This window comes from Dermacentor albipictus, unplaced genomic scaffold, assembly GCF_038994185.2.
Source record: "Dermacentor albipictus isolate Rhodes 1998 colony unplaced genomic scaffold, USDA_Dalb.pri_finalv2 scaffold_30, whole genome shotgun sequence".
Taxonomy (NCBI): Eukaryota; Metazoa; Arthropoda; class Arachnida; order Ixodida; family Ixodidae; genus Dermacentor; species Dermacentor albipictus.
The window spans coordinates 730,026-744,839 of NW_027225584.1; the positions used below are offsets into that span (position 1 = coordinate 730,026).

General features: G+C 43.7%; 1 protein-coding gene across 3 annotated transcripts in view; it reads right to left on the reverse strand.

Annotated features, from left to right (window-relative positions):
- LOC135908428 (protein GPR107) overlaps nucleotides 1-14,814 on the reverse strand; it is a 212,254-nt gene that overhangs the window by 13,732 nt on the left and 183,708 nt on the right. For all 3 annotated transcript variants that reach the window (XR_010566324.1, XM_065440204.1, XM_065440203.1), the window contains one exon: nucleotides 3,767-3,921. Coding sequence is in view for 2 of the 3 variants with exons in the window: in XM_065440204.1 (XP_065296276.1) it covers nucleotides 3,767-3,921 (155 nt within the window). In the remaining variant the exon portion in view is untranslated. The remainder of the gene's footprint in view (nucleotides 1-3,766; nucleotides 3,922-14,814) is intronic.

The following is a 14,814-nucleotide window of genomic DNA, read 5'->3' on the forward strand; positions in this document are numbered from 1 at the left end:
AGAAAAAAATATCAACATTTATTTTTCACCTGTGCCAAAGCATTCATGTGAAGACACTAAAGCCAGCAAAGGTAACTACATTCTTACTTACTTTTCTACTTTGACTTTTATTTGTGAGGACACATTGAGCCTCTTCAATTTTTTTTTGTTCTCACTACCAGCGGGCTGCCAGAGGATGCCAGAGCGCATGCGTTTTTCTTGTGTTCCTCCACAACTGCACACTGTAATACGTTTGGTTACACCCCGATCTTTAAGAAGTGCGAAAGAATCGGCAGATATAGTGAAAAGCGTGCGCGAAAAATCTGAAGTATTTTGCATATTCAAAAGTGGCAACGCATGCGTCAGCTCTGCGTCCCTCACACTCTCAACAAACATCATCTTCGTGGCTGACACTTATCCTTCTTTTTCTATTCTTTATGTCACCTTCATGATGTATTTATATGCTGCTTCTGCAAATAAAGCATTTGGTTGCTGGTCAGTGCTCTGTCCTGTTTACTCACTCGTCCTGTGTTGCGCTGTTCCTGTTATTATTCTAAAAACGTTCTCGTGTTGCCCTGACTACCGTGTTGCGCACTTCGGTGCGCGTTTGTTTTTCTCTGGCCGAGTGGATTTTCACTTGGCAGAGTTTTGGACGCTTTCTTGCTAGCAAAGGAGTAAAAGAAACAATGGTCGCTCGCCGCCATCACTGTGGGGACTCGACGGATTGCAACGTGTTCACTTGAGCGCGACCTCTCCGGAAAGTCTTGTCTCGCCGGTGTAGGATACCGAGCAATATGCGTATGGTTCTCTGTGGACCGAGCATCTCACATTTCCTTTGATATTTCATCGGTAGGTGCCCAAAGTAGCCATTTAATTGTGGTCAACATGCTTTCCTACGAGTTTCTTTCATTTAGGTGCCCCCAGCCCGCAAAAGAAAAAGAAAAGACGTTGTGGCGCAGTGAATTGTCGCATGATGAAAGTGCTATTTTGTTAATTCTTTTTCTGCAAAATTAATGGACCACGCTACGCTTCAGTTGCTGGATACTCTTTTTATATTACTGCGATAGCAATCATGTGGGCACTCCAGGCACATTCCTGCCGTTGCCGTCTCCCTCATGTTTCGTATAAAGTCCAAGGGCGATAACATCGTGACCGCGCACCGCATGCTGCATGTGCGAGTAAAAGTGTGTGTGTGTGTGGGGGGGGGGGCATGGGTGAGCCGAAGGTGGTGGCTCAGTCCTGAGTGCGCAAGGAAGAAAAGCGGGGATGAAGCGCGTCGCTTTCCATCGCGCGCAATTATCAGGGGGAGTTATCGCGCAATTATCAGGGGAACCTTAGGATTCTGTGATCTGTGAAACTGTGATTTCGGAACCCGTTTACTTGACTTGTTTAACATATTATATACAGTGACTTTTTCTTAGCTACCTAGATCTATTGGAGACTCATACGTATATTCAATTTTCTTTTTGCGAAGTTTTGTGTATACATGCAGTGAACTTTGTTTCCAGGGAAACTCTTTTGCTCTTTATCAAGCTGTATCTTCCATTTGTATATTCCACTGTATCTTAGCATCTCTAATGTACGAGGGTGAGTAAAATGAAAGTGAGTCAACCTATCCCGCGCAATAATGGTTTGGTTCATTATCTGCTAGGCATGCGCATAAAGCACAGGCATCTCTCATTTACACAAAAGTGACACGCAGGTGAACATGGACACGTGACATAATGGATGCTCAAAAAGTTTAACAGCGTGGTGTCGCGAGGATTTTGACAGCTGAAGGTGTTTCCCAAAAAGAAATTAGTAGCCGTATGGCTGCCATGTACACTGAACGTTGCATTTCATTGGCCACTGTTAAGGATTGGAGCAAATGGTTCATAAAAGGACGTGAAATTTGCAAAGACGATCCAAGACTGAGCCAAAGCCAACGTGCAATCACCCCCAACACAATTGCAAAGGTTGGTGAGCTGATTAGGCAAGAACAAAGGATAAGCATTGATGAATTGGCAGAGCGTGTGGACATCAGTAATGGTTCGGTTCGCACCACAATTCATGAACGTCTCGGTTATCGGCTCTTGTGTGCGCAATGGATGGCCAACATTTTGAACCACCGCCAGAAGACTGAGAGCTTTGGCACTGCCTTGACTCATCTGATCCGGTTTCACAATGAGGGTGACGACTTCTTGTCTGCAATTGTGACCATGGAAAAATCATGGTGCTACTAACACGAGCGTGAAACACTATGGCAAAGCTTGCAGTGGAAACATTCGAATTCCCCATCCCCAAAGAAAGCAAAGGCCGTCATTTCCACCGGAAAAGTGTTGTTGACTTTTTGTTTCGATCATCAGGGGCCATTATTGATAAAATTTGCTAAACCTGGAGAGAAAATGAATCATTTCTGGTATTGTGAAACGTAAGACCGGCTGCATGTCGCAATCAAGTACAAAACGACGTGGAAAATTGACGAATGGGGTCATCTTGCTCCACGACCATGCCCGTCCCCACATCTCTGATGTGGTTAACACAAAACTGGCAAAGTTCAAGTGGGAAACGCTGCAACATCCGCCATACAGCCTAGACCTGTCGTCTTGGTACTTCCACATTTTGGGGCAATTGAAGAAACAGCCCACAGGAACCTGATTTGTGTCGGACAATGGCGTGAAAGAGTCAGTTGCAGAGTTTTTGAAGCTGCAACCCAAGGAGTTTTACGAGACGGGAATCGCACGACTTGTTAGTCAGTGGGAAAAATGTCTAAATGCTCATGAAGGCTACTTTAAATAAAGTACCCCATTTGTCATATATTCGCACTGGCTCACTTTCATTTGCCTTGCCCTCATATATTTTGCAGAACTTCTGCTTTCTATATATTCTCTCTGCTGAGACTGTAATTTCGGTGCAATTACTCACAATACACGACAGCTGCTCCTGCGCATTACATTGGAACAAAGGACAGCGTCATAGAGATTTTTACCTAGCCATTGCGTATGTACAAAAATGTAAACAAGGTTCTTGAGTGACAAAGTTCTATTTAAATATTTGTCCTCAACTTGTTAATTTCCTGGTCTTTACATTCTTCAAATCAGCAGCATGCACTGCTTTGCTGCTTTTAAACTGATATATTTCATAAGTTCGTGTGATATTTTCTTTACTTATTAGACAAAGAAACATGGAAGCATTAGTATCAGTTACTTTAGAGGCAATTTTTGGGTCATACGAGTATATTCTTTTATAAAAAGATACATATTTTACTTGTCTTGACAGTGCGTAGCGTTCAAGAACTCGTTTGCAGCATCTTTGGCAATGGCAATGCAGTTATTCATGTAGTTGATCCCTCGACAAATTCTATAAGGAGGAGGCGGAGCTGCACCATGATTTTTCTTCTCTCGTGCCGCTTCAGGTTTTCCAAGCCCATGCGATGTGTCATTGTCTGCTAGCCTACTGCTCCAGCTACTGTGAAATCGCCGAAATGAGAATCACAGGATTTTGAAATATGAATATGTAATACCGAGGTGTTGTTAACATGACTCGGAAACTGAATATGGATTATTATTCTAAAAAGTTCTGTACATATTCTGGAGTTCATAGTGCTGCAATACTTTTACACTGCAACTATAAGCAGTCAGCAGGGGATTTCTGAAATGTTTGTCAATCTGAAAAATTTGTTAATGTAGTGTTCGTAGCAATAAAGTTTCACTGTAGCAATTTGCACTGAAAAAAAAAAGGTATTGTGTCTATGTATGTTGCTAACAATAATATTCAATTCAAAACAAACAAAGCAAGGGACACTCACACTTCCTCCATTTCCTCCTCATCATCTTGGGAGAGGCGGAAGTAGGGGTTGGACTGTGTGGGCCGGAACTTGTAGCCCGTCAGCACAAAGAAGATGAGTGTGGCCCCTTCACGGAACAGCTCATCCAGCCACTCGTACCGGAAGGGCACCGTGATCTGCGTGGACATCACATTACACGATAGGTGCTCGTCCATGTTATAACCACTCTGGATGGTTACCCTCTGGCAGAAGCACAGGCGACAGCAACACCAGGCAATACATCTACCAGGCTGGAATGAAATGCTAGCCATATGACATGCTGTCTTGGATTTCTATATTCCCTTGCACAATTATCAGGCACAATTAATTCTGCGGCGCAATACACCATGCCCGACATTTGCTGGGCAACTGGGGACATGTCAAATGTCAGGTCTCGGGGTTGACCCAAACTGTGCTTGCATTTCATTACACCCATTCATGCACTTCCTTTCACAGCAGTCCCTGAATGAATGGACATTACTTCTCTCCACTAATTTCTGCATTTTCAGCCAGAAACGTTGGGGCACTGTCTTCAAAATGAAAGGCACCACTTCTCCTTTAACCCCTCTGTGCTTCACTGGGACAAGCACAGAGGGGTCAAACCATCACCAGTGGCTGCAATTAAACCACCACAGTGGCTCGACCATTACCAAGGAGGCAATGAACGCAGCACAGGCCTAAACAGACAACCAGCGCCCCTTTCTTCACACCTTCTAGAAGCCCTGGCTACACTCAGCCAGCCACCAACACCTCTAAGACAAGCAGTAACTTGTCTTTGTCGATAATACTGCCCAAATGCATCAATCCAGATGATGTGACTTTATCTGCCTCTACCTTAGCTAATCCTAATAGACTAACCAGCAGAAAAAAAATGGGGGGGGGGGGACAAGATGAACCAAAGATCCTTGCCAACACACTCAAACAACGTGGATGTTACAAAAGCATTACAACTGCATCATTGGTGCAGCCCTAGCCGTTTATAACTGTTGGCATGCAAAATGAGAAGTACAATAAAGGTAATAAAACATGGCAAGTTACTTGTTGCAACAAATGTAATGATGAGTCTTAATTAATAAAGGGAAAACGAGCTCTGCATGAGCAACTGCATGTCGCCACTCCGGCGACATGCAGTTGTCACGCCTCATTGTTCACTTCAAGGCGGCTTGCTTGTCATGCCCGGCGGTCCTTCAGAGCGGTTGATGCCACCCTGGCAACATGCAGTTGTCATGCCTCATCATTTACTTCAAGGCACCTCGCTTGAAGATAGCAACGTCGTCTCTCCTGACCGTCACAAAGAGCCCATCAAGGCTGTTATGATCAGCCGTTCACTCTGCAACAAAACTGTGGTCACGGATGAAGCAATTATGGGAAATGAGCCGATAGCGTCGTAAATGGGATGTTGAAACTCCACACCGGATATGAGGTCCATGCAATGCTACGATTCTTCACACCTGTCAGCCGCACAAATTGGCACGACCCATGCTGGAGACAGAGTCAGCATACCATCCCAATTTCCCTGTTTGTGCCCAGTGATGTGTGTGTGTTTCGACAAAACTCCCGTTGGAGCGAAAGGGCAACAAACCTCTGGATTAATGAGACCTGAGGTCATCGGTCTCCTGATGCTGGATTGGAGGAAGTGACTGAACAATGACAACGCAGGGCATAAAAAGTGGATGGAGACGGTGAGGAGGAGGGGCATGCTCGGAAACAGTGTGACACTCGGACATGCAAAGACGCTACCATAAGGTGTTCCAATAGTTGGAGCCACACTGTAAAACTCAACCATGTACTTTTTTTTGAAATATAATTATCTTTTTTTTTCATTCTCTTATACATCGCTCGGAACCCTTTCACCCGGCACCTGGCACGGCACCATCCATGGAAACTTCGTTGGCCGCACGGACCCCAGACTTGACAACAGTCTCCTACTTATTCTATGGCACACACTGTGATCTTTAAACAGACTCAGCCACTCAAAGTGAGCACTACTAGCACATCACTAGAACAAGGCAAGCTGCTTTTCCCTCACCAGAATGAGGACCTACCATTGCTGCTGTAGGCAATGCTTATCTCCCATTTGGGTGACGCATGTGTCAGACAAGCTTCTGTCACCTTAGGTGATGACGAGTTGTTCTTCCTCGACAGCGTTTTGTGATAGCGTTGTAATAATACAGTTTTGTTTGAGGGACGACACATAGGTAATTTTTCTGGTGATTAGCTTTCACTAGGGTGTGAGCAGTTGTCCCTTGCATGTTTTCTGTGCCCTTACATTTCTCCAATAAATAAGCTGATAGTCGGTGCTTGTGTCATTCAGCCTCTTCTTGCGGCCGTGCTGCCGTGTAACATACTACTTTTAGGTGAGGACACTGCCTGGCCAGCGATGAGACATGATCAACCAGATAAAGTACTACTGCCATACATTCAACTGTCCTCCGCCAACAGTTGTAATCTATTGATGGAGCGGCCCAACTTCATGACCAAAAATATCATTGCTGTAACAAACGCCTCCCTGTATCTGTGACATCGCTGAGATAGGTGTTTTGGCTGTGTTCTTAGAGCTGTTCTTCACTTGCCTTGCAGCACTTGAAGCGAGAAATACTGAATTGCGAACAACTGAAATATCAAATTCACAACTCTGTAACTCATCAATGAAAAACGATATTGCAATTCTTTAAATTGCACCTAATAATACAACAAAATTGATTTTACAATACCCTCGTAAACATTGTAACAACTTCATGTAAGCTGTAAATTATTATATGTATCAAATTTGTCCGCTTCAGATGCTCTAACGGATGCAGTATACAGAACTGCAATAACAGTTCCTGGTGCAGCGGTAGAAATTTGTGAGCTTCGGGCTTCAATTATTTTTTAAACATACCAATTCTCGGTAATTTGTGTGAAAAATTTCAGGCAAACAAAAATTTTGCTTCACACAGCCACAAGAATTTAACCTTCTGTTCTCTCTAAAATGCAACAAATTTTATTTATATTGGTCTTACAGTCATCTCAAAAACATATTTGCATTTTAAATGTACAGCAGTGAATAAAAAGATATGAAATTTTGCATTTAGGTACTGTGTTATGCCAGATTGCTAGGCTAGGGCAATAGCCTCTTGAATACACAGTCATCACACTTTATTCACACCACATAGCCCACCCCACTGTGTACATAATTTATATATTCCAACAATGCATCACAAGGAAACCACGATACCAACCAGTAGTGAAAATACGTGCGCGCTGCTGTGAAAATTTAATGATGGGGTAGGTTTGCTGAGCAAAAGGCTTGGCATGCTACTACAGTGCGGTCCACTTATACTAATGCCACATATATAGCAATAGATTGGTAATAATGATGCGTCAACTTAGAAGGACACTAAAGGCAAATATCAAGTCAATGTAGACTGTTAAAATACCACTCCATAAACCTCACAGTGCTTGTTTCACACCAAGAAAAAACTTTGTTTAAAAGGAAATCGCATTTGAAGGGTGTGGATAGCTTTAGAGCAATTCAAATCGTCCACTTCCGAGTGGGGGAGTGGTGACGTTGCATTCACTATCTCGGCCCTTAACAGCTGTCTGTGAGTAAACTGAATGGCACCAGACAGATGGTGTAGAGTCGAGCAAAAACGAAACCTTTTGACTGCCCACGTCGTTATCGAGGGTAATATCAGCAAGTTATTTTTTTCTATATGTCTAATGGAACTGGACGAGATAATGCAATGCAATTATCTTTTTATTAAAAGAAGTTGAGCATTAGCGACAGAAATAAAATGAGGAGTGCATCTGTCATCAGGCTAGTACATGAATGTTCCTTTTGAGTCGCAAACTGTGTCCAGCAGTTACCTCGATTTCTCAATTACTAAAACTCTGTTCGCGATAATATTCATGCCTTAGGCGTACTCGAGCTTTGATACCGTATTTGCTTGCATAATGATTGCACCTCTGAATCTTGCTGTCAAAATTCAATTTTTTTCTTTCCTATGTAATGATCGCACCCTGAACTTGCTGCAGCAATATGTCGTGTGCCAAGTTTAGCTAATGATGATCGTGCTTACTATCTGTCGAATGCTACGTGAACGACTCTTCAAGACATACCAAGTGGTCTGCATGCACCAAACATGCTTAAGTCGATGCCCCATTTCATTCATCACTTTCTGCACTTCCATGAAAAAAAAAAAAAATGCTACAACCAAACTTGCCTTAGCTTTATTATTTGTAGGCTTTATAATGGTTGTGGTCAACAACAACAACAAAAAAGGCGCCTTTCGATTCTTCTCGTTTGCACTCATGGGCAGGCAACAAATCATGAGCGGCAACGATAGTACCTAGCAAAGTTTACACTGATACGTTAGAAACGTACCCTATTCATACACCGACGCTTGCAACACAGCTAAGATATTTGTCCACCCTTAGCAGAAGCGTGCCGTATTAAGATAGTAGTGAAGACAAATTGGGGATAAGAGTTAATGGAGAATACCTTAGTAAATTGCGATTCGCTGATAATATTGCCTTGCTTAGTAACTCAGGAGACCAATTGCAATGCGTGCTCACTGACCTGGAGAGGAAAAGCACAAGGGTGGGTCTAAAATTAATCTGCAGAAAACTAAAGTATTGTTTAACAGTCTTGGAAGAGAACAGCAGTTTACGATAGGTAGCGAGGCCCTGGAAGTGGTAAGGGAATACATCTACTTAGGGCAGGTAATGACCGTGGATCCGGATCATGAGACTGAAATAATCAGAAGAATAAGAATGGGCTGGGGTGCGTTTGGCAGGCATTCTCAGATCATGAACAGCAGGTTACCACTATCCCTCAAGAGAAAAGTATATAACAGCTGTGTCTTACCAGTACTCTCCTATGGGACAGAAACCTGGAGGCTTACGAAAAGTGTTCTACTTAAATTGAGGACGACACAACAAGCTACGGAAAGAAGAATGGTGGGTGTAACGTTAAGGGATAAGAAGAGAGCAGATTGGGTGAGGGAACAAATGCGAGTTAATGACATCTTAGTTGAAATCAAGAAAAAGAAATGGGCATGGGCAGGGCATGTAAGGAGGAGGGAAGATAATCGATGGTCAATAAGGGTTACGAACTGGACTCCAAGAGAAGGGAAGCGTAGCAGGGGGCGGCAGAAAGTTAGGTGGATGGATGAGATTAAGAAGTTTGGAGGGACAACATGGCCACAATTAGCACATGACTGAAGTAGATGGAGAAGTATGGGAGAGGCCTTTGCCCTGCAGTAGGCATAGCCAGGCTGCTGCTGCTGATGATGATGTGTTTCTATGTCACTGGCAGCTAAGCGTGCCCATCTCTGTTTCTGTACCCTTAAAGTGGACATGGCTACGTTATTGACACAAACTTGCCATTATTAACGATATTATTCATTACTGATATGAAAGAAATTGTTCCAATGCACATAAAGTATTCATGAGAAGAAAAAAAATTGTGTTTGGCATGTTCGGCTTGTTCCGCGAGCCACCGTTTTTGTTTTAGTGTCCCAGACTGTTACAGCGGCAGATGCCTGTTTGTTGACCTGTTGTCACCCCACAGCAAACGTAGCATGAAAAAAAAAAAAAAAGAATTTTACTTCTTGCAGGAAATTTAATTTGCGAAATGATCACAGCCCTGAATTTGCGCCAATTTTTTGTACAAGAAAGTGCGATCATTATGCGAGTAAATACGGTATAACGTATTAGCTTGACTTAATATTTGCCTTTAGTGTCCCTTTAAGAGTATCAACTTATGCATTACGACTATGAGAAAAAAACATACTAGAATAATGTGTTATTCACCGCATATTGGATACAACAATTAAAATTTTGCCTTCTGCACATCATCTTCCATGCAGAATAATCATAACATTTGCGTTGCTAAGTTCCCCTGAAACGAACGATGCTGAGATGAGGCAAAAAGTTGCTGATGCTGATGCCTACGCGAGTTCATATCTGCTGTCATCAACACATAGCAGATCCTGCTCTGCAATGATTGTGAAAGCTCCGGAAAGTGTCACAAGTTGGCACAGCGCGATAAGTTCGTGCCAACTGCTTCCGTCCACATAGTCCATGATCGTGTTCCACATGCATCCAGAGATGAGAGATAAAGAGAAAAAAAAGAAAGCAAAAAGCGAAGCCCCATATCCACTCTTCTACATTCTCTCCCTCTCAGTGAGTGCCGATATGTGTCGCAGCAGCATAAAACAGCGGTAGCAGCGGACAGTGAAGTTAGTAGGAGGAGGAGGACGAAAAGCTTTTATGGGCACTGAAAAAGCACAAAGATGTGTCACTTATGATGAAGCTGTAAATTTTGGAAGTACGAACTCTTGCACACTCGATGATATCAACAATTTCTGAAAACTAGGAGCGCTGCCATCATGAAGGCTGGAACCAGTGGCCATGCCAATCAACAGAAAGGGCAGGCTGTGCACTAGGGCAGAATTCCCGATGGATGAAACCTACGGTGGAAGCTGCTGACATTACTGAGCTCTAGGAGCACGTTGCGACTGACGATGAAACAGGTCGTGCTTTGATTGAGGAGATCCAGATTGCAGGTAGTGTAGCCTCGTAGCAACAGCTGGCAGTGCTGCGCGATGGATGTGATGACAACAGCGGCTGTGATGATACCGACAATGGCGCGTCTGACACCAACCTGATGTTCACGGACAGTGCACTTTTGTTGATCGAGTTGCTCACTGATTTAGTGCAAGCTAAATTATTGTCACCAGTGCAGCAGCTGGGCATGATGAACACCATGTTTGCGAACCTGAAACTCCCCATGAAAGCAAGTGCAGACTTCTGACTATTTAAGCATGTCTCTAACACTCAACATGCTGTTCAGAGGTATAATTTCAGAGGTGTAAGTGCAAGTGTGAGCCATGTTGCTACTCTCGACACCAGGTGCTGCCTTCTGGTGAGGACTGCAGGAGAAGGAAAAAAGTGGCAACATTTGTGGTCCATGTTCGTATATTGTTGTGTATGTAGATGAGTTCTTGATGCATATCTCAAGGTGTTTGCTTTAGACATGTTCTTACTGCACCTGCTGAGTGGGATGTGCAAAGGTTATTTATCTATGTAACACTGTGTCTCGTTGGCTGCACCAACAACCAGTGAACAAGGAAGCTGCTTATACAACAGCTCTGCAATTGGCGTTCACACCTACACAAGTTGGTGCTTGTGTGGAGAAGATTAGCTACACAAGCTTCCTGCAGCGCCTGACAAATCACACCACAGGATAGCGGCATTAAATAGAAAAGCCTTCGTGCCCAGCAAGCCTGCTCAGGTAGATATTCGTTTTGTCGTCGAAGCTATGCGATTGTGTGCATCTTGCCTTCTTGCGCTGCAGGCATGTGCTAACATAATAAAAGTGCCACTTACAACCTTTCGGTGCATTTATTTTTAACCTGTTGAGATCGTTTGCCGGATCGAAAGCCCAAGGAGATCAACTCATAACCAAAACTGCATTTTGCATAAGAAAGAAAGGTAAGCAGACAGTGCTCAGGTGTGCACGTCGACTTCAGAACTTGCACAGCAATTGTCCCATTGTGACAAATAAACAAGACTGCAGGGAACTTGACGGTTTTTATGTCCTGTGTTTTTCATGCACATGAACAAGCCACATTAGAGTACTCACTACCACTAAAAGAGAAAGCAGCATATAACTATCATGCACAGAAACAGGGTTGTACATGCGCCAATATCTCACTTCATTGATTTTTTCTTTCTTTTGCGCAATGTGTGGGCATTTGAACTGCTACAATTGTGTGATGCTCACACTCAGCTAGATGAGAAGTATGTCATGTCGTTTCTAACAGAGCTGGTGTCCTCCTCAGCGATGTCATACATGGATATGCAAATTATTGTGTGTTCACTATTGGCTGCGAGGGGAGAAAATAAGCGCATGTAACTGGCTGCTCAAGCAATGTAAAATGTAATGCCACTTGTTACAATGGACCCGCATACAACAGAATTTTGGACATAACGGACCACAGTTCAACCTTAGTTTGCTATGCCTAATTTATTAGTGCAATGAAGTTTGCTTTTAACGGACCGTGCATGCTACAATGGACTATTGGCTACAGCGGTCGAAATTAGCGGCAATTTTTGTCAAAATTGGGTGAATAAGACAGACTTTTGCTGTGCCGACACAGGCTGACAACTGACTTGCGAGGATAAGCCAACGATCGTGGCCCAATATTGTGCGCGCGAGGGAGGAAGGTGCGGCGAAAATGCGCTGTCTTCTTTTGCACCTCAGGCACGGGGCAGAGGCGAGGGAGAAGGAGGGTTCTATTTCGGCGGCAGCTGCTTACAGCCGCCGTATCTTGAAAGCAATCTGCGATGTAGACAAAATGTGCCCTGTGCTGGTAGCTCCGTATGCACTGTGCTTTCGACATTTCGTTCGCATTGAAGGGAGAGACAGCGCGAGGTAAATTCGCTCGCTAGTGCTGCCGCCCTTCTTCACTCCAACGTTTTGACAGCGACTTTCCGCGGTCATCGAGCGAGATGTGTTAATGTTTACCTGTGCACACATGACACCGTGCTCATTAATTTAGTATGAGAATGTTTACTTTATACTTCCAATAAAAATACTATCCTTACTTCACATAGCTGTCTACTAATTTGCTATTGTAGTTGATGCTTTGCCTCTTTGAGTTAAACTGTGACTTTTTTGGTTTTTTTTTTTACTTTGGACGTTCGTCACTCACCCTTTGCAATAGCATTGTTGCACATTGTGACCAAAGTTTCGGATGTGAGGTGTTTTCGTTATTACGGACTTCAGGTAAAACGAAAATTTTTTGTCGGATTATCAGGGTCTGTTGCAACGAGAGTCGACTGTACCTATATTTTGGGCACACTGCACTGGCCAACTAATTGGTTATGTTGCCGAGTGTGTCCACTGTCAGCGTGCGTCAGAGTCTTACATAAGCACGCAGGAGCTAGAGCTTTACCCGTAACTGAATGCAGCGTACAGAACAGAAAATAACTTTATACCGTCAAATCTCATTAACTTGAACACGCTTCATTCGAACTTTCAGTTTATTCAAACTGAGGCTGTGGTCCCATCAAAGCTATGTGTATTCCAATGGGAGTAAACAGCCAGTAATTCTAATGTGCAAGCATTTGCGACGTTTAATTCGAACATACTGCGCTTCGACAATGCTTTCAGCAGTGCGCCAAATCACATGGTGGCGCCTCCGACTAGCATTCCTATGACCCAGCCATAGAGGAAAAGCTTGGGAGAGACTTCTCAATGCCATGCACGAAAAAAAAAAAAAAGAGAGAGAAAAGAAGCAATGGCGGAAGTTTGTACGCAGGCGTGTGCAGATGCACATCACCAATTACTTCTGTTTGTGACAGGTTATTTACTTCTGTTAGTGTCGTGGCACTGCCATGTACTCTATAGAGTCAATGTATAAGAATGCCTGAAATTTCGGATGCAAGAAAACCTTCACCATTTGATTTTAAGGACTTTTTGCCATGACCGCCGGTTCGAAACAGTACTAATCGAAGCCACCACCACCGCCATTTTGATTATCACGCCGCCTCGAGCCGGTGCCCTCGTACACATATCCAGTGGAAGCTGCAGCCACACTACTACAAAGCTAGGCCTTGCTCTTCAGCTTCTTGCTGTTCGGTGCTGTGGTTTTCATTGCAACAACTCGCCGCTGTTAGCAATGGAGCCGACTATGCCTTCGTAATCCTCGCCAATGTCTTCATAGCGTGGAAAGCACGGCGCGTTGCATAATGCCGGTTCTCGAAAGTCAACTTCGCCCCAAGCATACCAAAAGTTAGAAGGTGCAATTGTCACGGGACATGTTTCCTTTTATTAGGTCTATTCGATTCAGCCAAATTTCTCTGCACCTTATGCACCTATTCACGGTGCACTGCACCTAGACCCTCGATTCCCCGAGGTGCAACAGTGCACCCTGCACCCCCGTGCTCGATTAAACGGGGTGCAAGGCAAGGTGCCGCCGCAATGCAGTGCACCCTTGAACCTTGTAGCGAGTGGGTGCAGCCTGGCACACCATAACTGACACCCCCTGCATCTTTTCATTTGTGGTGCTGTGCACCTTTTTCTAAATTGAACAAACCTATTACACCCGCGTGCACCCACCGCTTCCTACCATAGCATGAGCACTGATACGCCTAACAACTGACTAATTTGTATATACGTGCGAATAAATCTTGTGGAACTTCCCATTTATGTGTTAGCTCAGTGCACATGCACCACTGCAGGTAAGTCCTCCATTCAATTAGCTTCCTTTAATTCCAACCTTTAATTCAAACAAATTTTTGGGCACCTTTGAGTTCGAATTATTGAGATCTGACTGTAGTTATTATACAATTATACACAATTATTATATTGTGGAAGAGCACGACATGAATATTATACTCACGTAAAAAAAAGAAGAAGAAAAAGAAAAAGAAGTAGGTATAGCGTCAGAGTGGCAGTATAGCGTACTGGATGTCATCTAGTCTATTTCATACAGTGCTTCAAGTTCCCCCCAAAAATGGGCATAATTAAGCACATATCTCAGAAATTAGCCCTGCCAACTGCACAACATGCATTGTAACTGTGGTGAAGCAGATGGCACTGCAGGGTGCTCTCGCTAAATTATCTCTTTGGTACATTTCTGTCATCTGAGATCTGATCGTATTAAACAAAATACGTTTGATGGCATTCAGCTGACAAGTAGGCTGCAGCGTGTTCAGAACCATTTCACAAATTCTGCCACAGCATACTCAATCGTGCACCATATATCTTGCCACTATCACGCATCTCCCATCGCATAGGACATTCCTTAAATGTAGCTCATCCGCACGCACATACTATCACTTTTGCATCTTCTTTTTGCCCTCAAACAGACTGGAATAGTCTTGCGCACAACATCGTTTCTATACCCAGCTCATCTGCCTTCATAGAAGAAATTGCCTTACATTATGCCTTGTAACATTTTGATATTCTTTGTTTCTCATATTCTTTGTAACCCACCCCTTATGTAATACCCCGAAGAAGGGTGTCTCTAAGGAAA